The following is a 9,322-nucleotide window of genomic DNA, read 5'->3' as shown; positions in this document are numbered from 1 at the left end:
TACTAAATTCAGTTAGGTCAGCTAGAATAGAATTTCCCATCTGCTTGTATTAACCAACGTTAAACTCACCAACATTGCAGCTGTAGGCTTGAATTATCCTCTTTCAATCTGCAAAGTGTATGTTTTGTAAAAATCCACCGTAGACCTGTTATGAGCTACCTTCTGTCATGAAATTCTGTGCAGGTGATTAATTTTGGTGTTGGAGTTTGAAAGCGCTCGTCGAACAGCTCTGCGTACCACCTGTTTCGAATTTGCACATACTGCTGGAAGCAGCAGCACGACCCTTTAAGAAAAACGAGTGCTTCCAAACTCCAACAGAAATATCATGTCACGGAATTTCTTAGCAGAAAGTAGCTCATAACATGTCTACGGTGGATTTGAAACAAGCGCTTCGCAGATTGAAAGAGGATACTCTAGATTCCTCCCATTATAAAAAAATCTAGTGTTGCAAATTGCAGCTAGATTTTGAGCAGGGAAAACACTAGCGTGCCTCAGAAGCAGTGAATGATATATGGCAATACATGTTAAAAACTCAATTTAAATTGCATTTATTAATATCTAACATTGAAGAAAACATCTTAAAAATGACATTTACATTTTTTATTAAAGATTTCACGTAAAATTGCAGGTGGAATGCTGATACTATACCAATTTTGTGAAAACTGACAAATTGATTTGCAATGACCCCTGATAATTCACCATAATCTGTCAAATGTAATCTCTCGTAGAAATAATACCGCTTTTTAGTGAGACCCACTAAAAGCATGGCCCTGCTTAGATTTCACAGTGCTTAATTTCATTTCCCAATTTCGGAAAATAAAATGATAGAAGACTGAAGCAGTGCATAAGTGCTCTATTGTTAAATATACTGTAGGCTATGGTCCTTATATATTGTATATCTGACTCTTCTCTTATTTCCTGTTTCCTTGTAAACATTACAAATGAAAAGCATAATCTTCTGTTATACTCTTTTCACTTTATGTCCCTTCACAGTTCCCCCACGTGTATTGTTTTATGTAACTTCATAGATGTAAATGTTTTGGAAAGCATTTGCCTTCTCCGTTTTTCCAAAATACATGTGAAAATGTTTTGGAAAGCATTTGCCTTCTCCGTTTTTCCAAAATACATGTGAAAAGACACTGAATTACTAAAAGCTTAAAGGGTCTTGTCTTGGCATGTGGGTCACTCTCACTTTAAAAGGATTTAATCAGAACTGCAGCCTCACTCCCAATCTTCCGCCGTAGTCTGAAAACCCACCTCTTCAGACTCCACCATGGCCCGTAGCACTTGCCCTAGCCTAGCCCCTTAGATTGCACTTTATGTAGACTTGGATAGTATTTTAAACAGACTTATAGCTTGTTACGTAGACAGCACTAGAATTGCATTTTATGTAGTCATAGCACTTTATAGTACACATGTAGGCCTATAATATATAATATAGTATAGTATGTATAGTTTACATAGATACTCCACTGTTACGTTCTTAGTTTATACATGATTCATGATTCTTTTGTTATTGCTTAATGTAAATCGCTCTGGATTAAGAGCGTCTGCTAAATGCCTAAATTGTAAAATTGTAATTCCTGAAAGAAAAATATATAGTAAGTAAATATATAAATTGTATACCTATATGCCTATTCATGATTGTTGAAGTCTGACATAGCTCTTAGACCATATCTTAACCACCTAGAAATATCACGAAACTTAACACACTTTAAATACTTAATACTGCTGTTCTCACTTACATTTTCTAATTTTCATCCACCATAGGTTAATGACTTCCCCCATCCCAACCAGTCCAGTGCATATAGTGTATTGTATGTATTGGACTGGGTGGGGTGGGGGAGGTATATTATAGTATAATAAAAGTTCCATAAGCAAGCATGTAGTATAATAATTATACTACATGCTTGCTTATGGAACTTACTTATGGATTGGGGCACAATGGCCCGAAGTGAGAACATCATCAGAATAAGTATGGTATGTTTATTTACTGGTAATTAACATATGCTTTGAGAGTCATCAGACTTCAATAACAACCATGAATAGGCTGCTGTATATCAGAATAACAGAAAAGAATAGAATGTAAAAAATAAAATGTACTATTTGGAGGAATTCAATCCTACGATCTAATCCTACGACAAAAGGACCCACGTGGCAGAAAGACTGGTACACTATGGTCCTTTAGTTTAAGTCACCAAGTACACACTGTAGTTGTCATGCTATTCCAAGCCATACTGTAATAAATGGAGGAAACAGGACTTAAGAGAGCGACGGTTACACTCTTCAAAGCTGTCAGAAGCTTATGTCTGCTGTAGGAAGGGATCCCTCACGCTGGAGTTGCCTTTTGACTGAAGGCGGTAGCCAATGAACAGCAACAAGGTAACACAGAAGGCTCCTAGGATTGCTGCTACTATGGCAACTGCCAGCACAGTTCCGCCTCCTTCAGTCTCCCATGTTGCTGAAAAGAGATGTCGTGCATCAGTACCGCAGAGACTAAGATTAGACAATCCAATATAGCATGATCGCTGCTTAAATTAACTAGATGCATGCATACCTTCTGAATCTGCCGTTGCCCCTGTTGTAACAGAAATACAAAAACAAAACTCAGTTCATTCATATGTGAAGGGAACTTCATGCAACATACTGTAAATGGTAGGAGAAATAAACAAAAAATGAAATAGCATGATTATACTACTCATAAATTAGGCATGTAATTGTGCTGCCGCGGTGTCATTAAAGTATTAGGCTTACTGTACCCAGTGGTGGGAAAAAGTACTCACATTTTTCTCTACAAGCTCACAATGCGACACATTGTGAGCTTTTAGAAAGGCTATTTTCAAATGGCTTAAATAGGGTTGTAGTGGATTTTGTATGTTTTGTAATAAATCTACAAAGTAACTAGTAAAACTAAAGTTTTCAAATAAATGTAGCGAACGTAAAATATTTGGAAACCAAGATGGAGTGGAGTTGAAGTAAAAGTAGGATATTGGAAATTGGAAATACTCAAGTAAAGTACAAATACTTCAAAATGATACTTAAGTAAATGTACTTAGTTTCCAGCGCTGACTGTACCTGTCGTAGGAGAATCGTGCAGTTTGTCGCCGTTGTGCACGTGGGTTCTTATTTGGGCTGAGGTCACGGTGGCCTCCTCAGTCACTGTAGTGCTGCCTGCGTCGTCCACGCTACGACGTCCTCTCATGCCATTCCTGGAACAGTTCTGTGCAATGGAATGGATGCTCGTGTGAGTGTGTGTACAGGATGTGTATGTATAAAGCAGTGGTTCCCAAACCTTTTAGCCCGTGACCCAAAACAGAGATAGATTTTTGCCTGTGACCCAAACTAGTGAAAGTAGCAGATCTACAAGCTCACAACGTGTCTCTTCACACAGTGCGTTGTGAGCTTGTAGATTGGCTATTTTCACTACTACTTAAATATTTTTTGGGACATGAACAACACAGGGACTGCTGACCGGAACGAGGGAGCCGCACACGGAGGTCTCGCAGAGTCTGGTTGCACAGTGCACGTAGAACGTTGACAGGGTCCTGTTCTCATGCTGGACAAATCTGAAGGCCTCGAAACTGAAGCGAGCTGCCTGCTCCAATCCATTCACATCGATTACAGTCTGTCCGTCCAAATTGCATCTGTGTGAGGAGTGAGGAGCTTTCAAGTTGGTCTTCATTTCATGTCTCTTTTCTTTCTTATAATAATAATAATATCGTAGGACTGTTAATAGCTCTGGAGCCACTTTGTATTCAGAATCCATTCCTTATTGCCAGGTAGTGGGGGAACTATGTCGGCTCCTGGGCCTTCTGCCAAAGCATTATGTATTATGTATAAATATTTTATATAGCGTTTAGTAGTATTTTGAAGTGGATTCTTTGTTTGATCAGGAGTCTGTGAAGGTCATGGAGGACTGGATTGATTGATTGATTGAAATATTTATTTCAATTTATAATTTTGTAGAATTACAGTACATTTCAAGCACAAACTCAATACAAAGACTGTTAACTGTGAGTGGACGACCCAATTAAGCATTACACTTGTTTACAACAGGGTCCACATTGTTCAATTCATCAAAACATTTAGAGACAAATAGACACTTCTATGTAGTTAAAGAACAGAACAGGAATTAATCATATAGGAAGCAAAAAGGGAAAAGATACATATACAGTGAGGGGAAGGGGGCGGGGGGGGGGGGGTGATTCAGATTTTACAGAGGCCAGTTTCGAATTGCAGCCATCCGTAGGTGCCCTTTGAGAGCGGTTTTGAAGGAGTCATGTCTTAATGACTGTTGGTAGGGCGTTCCACATTTTGGTGGTGTAATATGGTCTCTGGAACGGTCACTGATGAGCAGGCGGGTAGCTGAGTTCTGGACATATTTAAGTTTATTGAGGATTTTAGGGGTGCATGGTGCCATGGAGGATACTGTCGAGGCAGGATGTGATAAAGCACAGATGAGTGTTTCAGCTGCATGACAGAGGCCCGGAAACGGGCAATGTTCTTGAGGTGGAATTAAGGCAGCTTTGGTGACCTGGTTTACATGGGGTTGGAATGAAAGGGTGTGGTCGAGAATGATGCCCAGGTTGCGGACATGGGTGGAGGGTGTGACAGTGGAGCCATCAATGTTGAGTGAAATGTCTTCTGTAGAGCGGGTGAAGGAGTTGTTTTTTGTTTGAACAGAAATGGAGAAATGCTACATTGCCGCTTTGATACTTTTGGTTGAACATGGGTCTATTGTGAAAGGGACGCTGCAGGTATATTGGCACATCATTGAGTATGAACATGAACATCCTTATTATCTCCATCTTCATCTTATTCTTAATTCATCACAAAAACCCTGCACTTGCCTCAATTGGGTCAGAGCATGATCTAATCTAACATTTTCTATATGGCAGAAACTGTTGGTAATTTTATATCAACCTGTTGTCTGAATGGAACATGAGACCTTTACATTGTTTTGCATGATTTGGTTAAGTGTTCCACAAAGGTTGACTCACTTACCCAACAAAGAGATCATAATAGGTGCTGGTCAAAGGAAAAGGAGTAGTCGTGGCATAGCATCGGTCCAACAGAACCTTGAATCTATTTGGGAAGATGGTTGGCATCAGTAAAACAATCAGTTAATGTCCATGTTTAGGTTTATGTTTGTTACTTTCTAGTTGACCAGTTACTGTACTTCACAGCACCCAAGAAACCTTAGGTGCTAACCTTATTTTATATACTGTAAAGTACATTTCGATCAAGATCTGCATGTACATACTACATGGCAACCATAGGTCAATATCAGGGAAATGCTGCATTATTGTGCTCAGAGGTAACCCATGTTGATAATTGGTGTGAGTTACCTGTCTGTGAGGTTAGTAGCCTTCACTTCTATAAAGATCCTGGTCTTCAGCTCAAGGCCTTGACTAGGAACCTGCATAATTTGTGTGTAGGTATTTTCCTTTGTGGAGAAAGATGTTCAATTTAGTATTCTGTAACTACAGCTTTTTCCCCAAATAATTCACCATTCATATTTTACAATGTGCTCGACATTATCGATACAGTGTGTTTCATAAACCATGCAGGAATTCCTCTTACCGAGTAGAGTCGCATGCTTAATGCACTGATGAAACTGCCATTATTTTCATTATATGCCAGGCTTACACCAGATCTGTTGGGCAGAATATGTCACATTAGCAACTGTCATGGGAAAACACCAACATGTCTACAATCAGGTCATTCATTCATTTGATATACAGGAAGACACAACACACTCATGTACGTAGGTCGATGGGTGATTTGACAGATGTTGAAACTAGGTGCAGGTGGAGCACACACCCTAAAGAGCCATATGATAACTGATATCATGATAACTACAGTAATTCTATACCTTTCACCAGAAGGAGCACCACTAATCTCACTGAACCCAGTTTCAAAAATGGGGTCAAATTCGTTCTACTGTAGTGCTATGCTACCAGAATGTGGAATGCACAGTCATAAAAAATGTGGCTTCAATTTGTAACTGGCCCCTGTAAAAAGTATTATCACTGGTAATGACCTTTCTCTTCTGGATTTGCCTGTGGGGAAGACTTACACGCTCATCTCAGTTCTGTTGACGAGGTATTGGAGCGGATAGTGGCAGGAGAACTTGTACATCACGTCTTGGCGATAGGAGATTGTTCCAGTATCGAGGTCATTGTCATTGGATTTGATCATTCCTGAGATGTTGATGAACTGGACATTGGAGAAGTCCGAGAAAATTCCAGTGCCCACTTCTTGAGTGACCTGTTGGAGAGACAGGGAGCGAGATCAGCATAATAGGCTTGGTTTAACTAGCGCTACTCTGATATCTTTTGAAATTTTAACTTTAACTGGTGAAAGTTAAAGGGCTTTTAACTTTGGATTGTACACTGTATCCAGGGTACATTGCTATCAGGTCATTTAAGTGCGGTGTTGACTGTCGTGCATGAACATGTTCAAGTGTGGATGAAAATACCTTCATAGTGTTGGAACAAGCTGCAATGGCCTCCTCTCTTATGGAGAAGTTGAACCTTAGAACAGGTGGGTCCACTGTCCAGTCAGTTATCCCTTTGCATTCGTCTTTGTCAAACCGAGAATTGAGGGCCATCAGCGATCCGTTGTATCCACAAAAATAGATTGGACACAACAGAATCTCAAGCTCCATCTTCTCAGTTCCACAGACGACATCAATGTCTGAATTAACTGAGATGAAAGCAGATGTAAAATGTACGAGATTAGTTCATATAGATATAGATTAGGCCAGAGGTGGCATTCACTGACAATGTAAAATTACTAATCAAGAGGTGATTGAACAAGACATACAGTAATGATGTCATTAGTCGTAATATTGTGCATAGAACCACTAAGCTTTCTTCTCTGTGACACACACAGATACTCCCATTATAGCTCGATCAGCAACAGATCATTAACACTAAACAACTCGAGTCTCAAATCCTGAGCATTAATTTTACTTTTGAATGAGAGCTGATCTATAAGGGTCAACCTTTGAGTTAAATTAACAGTCAGGATTTTGCTGTCACTGTAGACTGTCGCTACGTTAAGTATTAGAGTACCACAGACGAAAAACAGTTTAAGTCCAAATTTCATTCTGACCCCTCCACGAAAAGGCCTCGTTGTCCTGAGTCCTTATCTATCATTTATACATTATGGATCAATAGTGTGGACTTAGACTGTTTTTCGTCTGTGGCATTTACTGATGAGATAAGGAAGAGAAGGCGAAGTCATTTGAGGTGAAGCTTTAGGGAACAGCTGTAAGCTGGCTAATTTCACTGACCTGGCTTCCTGAATGTAGTGTGTGTAAGGCAAGTATTCTGGGCTTGCAAGAGAGGGACTATGGCAAGGTGATACACAAGAAGAGCCAGCCACATTTTCCTGAAACTGATAAACGGTAGGATAACCATATGAAACACTGATTAGATAGCAGATTAGTGTAGTACAGTATGTCAAAAGGCATGTATATTTATGTTTCACAAACATATATAATAATAAAACAATATTGTAAAGACACTTACAGTATCAAAAACAAAATTCTATATAATGAAAACAATACGTACAACTATCCAAAAGGAAGAGATATTTGAGAATTGACAGACTACGCAATTAAATTATACGGAGCCCCTGAGTGGCCATGGTAAGAAAAATAAATAATTGTCCGGACAAGATAATCAATTTTTCTTACCATGGCCACTCAGGGGCTCCGTACAATTACATTTTACAACACTAAAAAGCAAAGGACCATAACTTCATTTAATTGAACAATGCTCATGTCAATAAAAGCTATTGACCAACAGAAGACAAGAGCTAACACAACAGACGATCTGAGAAAGGAAGATACCATATCTAAATTGAGAAGAAAGTTGATGGACATTCCCAAATTAATTCAAATGCCATACATACATGTAATGAGAAATAGGAAAATAGCAAATGTGTATATTGTTTACCAGTCTATGTGCAACATCATATTGGTAAGCTGTAGTGGAAACCAACTTAACATGGTTAAGATTGGAGTAATTTTCGTCAGAAGACTTGCAGACACATTCTGTTCTATACTGTGGCTGTAGGTGAGAGAAGCAGTGATCATAAACTATTAATGACTTTGATGTAAAATGTGCTACATTTAGCCCAATGGCTAATTTTCCTCCAATGTCTGATGCTGCCCTACAAAGCCAAAGTGCAGTAACTGTCCCAAAGGTCAAATTAGCCTTCGTGATTTTGGGGGCTAAACAATTAACTCAAGAACAAATTACTGTAATATCAGCAAACACCAGTTAAAACACCTTTAAACCAGTTATCAGTTATTCTGTTTTTCATAATACTGCACTTTGGCTTTGAAGGTATGGTAAAGAGCAAGAGTTGTTCCTTACCTTGTGTGAATGCTAGGTGTGTCTGTCCCCTCCCACCTTCCTCTCAGTGTGTGTTTCTCTGCTCTTACCTTCATGACATCCCACTATTTATACTGGCCTCATTTCCAGCAAATGGTTGTGGAAGAGCTGAGGTAAAGAGGGATGGCTATATAAGACTTACACAATCTTAACCATCATCTGACAGACATGAAGCTGACATAACTTTTAATGCCCCAAATCGGCAAATGAAAATAGTATAACATGTTGTGATTACAAGGAATAAATTAAATACAGGTTAGAACAAGTTAAAGATAAATGTGTGACAAATTGCTCTGCCATTATTCCCCCATTGGGCATATTTATTCACTTATAGTCAATATATTTTATATTAACTTATTTGTATATTGTCAAAAACTGATATCATGAATGTTCTTTAATACTATACTGTATATTACACAATTTCTTTGAAAATATAGGTTGCAAATGAAATGTATACAATATTGCTTATGACCAGAACTTGAACTTGTAATGGCTGGACCATTCAACAAGTGTTGAGACCCAGTGTGAATATGAACCTATAAATATCTGCAAAAACAGAAGTCAGAAGTCATAAATCATAAGAAATCACACAAAAACCCACATTGTTTCAGGTCACTTTCACGTAACGGCGTTAGAAAGGGCTCTTACAAAGAGGCACTAAAGTGATGCTTGTTTTCACCCCCCCCCCCCCCCCTGTTTTGCCAGAGGCTAATACTCTTTGTTAAGAAATTAGGTCTTCTGCACCCCATCTCAGACACAGACAGGAAGGCACACCCAGCCACACAAAACCACCTACTACTTTTAGTGTCACCTGAACCGCCGCTGAAGCATCAGTGGAGCTCCACTGGTCCCTCCTAGAAACCCTGAAACAATGGTCTTCACGTGGTCTTACAGTCGTCCTAATCTAGTCAAGA

The 9,322-nt window shown here is 39.1% G+C and overlaps 1 protein-coding gene across 1 annotated transcript; it reads right to left on the bottom strand.

Moving 5' to 3' along the window:
* Nucleotides 1–2,303: 2,303 nt before the first annotated feature.
* LOC310855136 (zona pellucida-like domain-containing protein 1) lies at nucleotides 2,304–7,656 on the bottom strand (the record flags this gene model as incomplete). The annotated part of the gene is made up of 9 exons (XM_083760029.1): nucleotides 2,304–2,461; nucleotides 3,076–3,220; nucleotides 3,473–3,644; nucleotides 5,005–5,085; nucleotides 5,349–5,446; nucleotides 5,584–5,656; nucleotides 6,080–6,270; nucleotides 6,482–6,708; nucleotides 7,638–7,656. 9 exons carry the CDS (start codon nucleotides 7,654–7,656, stop codon nucleotides 2,304–2,306), a joined length of 1,164 nt encoding a protein of 387 aa, XP_083616155.1.
* Between the last annotated feature and the right edge of the window lie 1,666 nt (nucleotides 7,657–9,322).

The sequence above is a fragment of the Protomyctophum parallelum genome (assembly GCF_964188405.1).
Source record: "Protomyctophum parallelum genome assembly, chromosome: 1".
NCBI lineage: Eukaryota > Metazoa > Chordata > Actinopteri > Myctophiformes > Myctophidae > Protomyctophum > Protomyctophum parallelum.
Note: the sequence above shows the minus strand (reverse complement) of the source record. Positions and strands in the feature narration are given on the sequence as shown.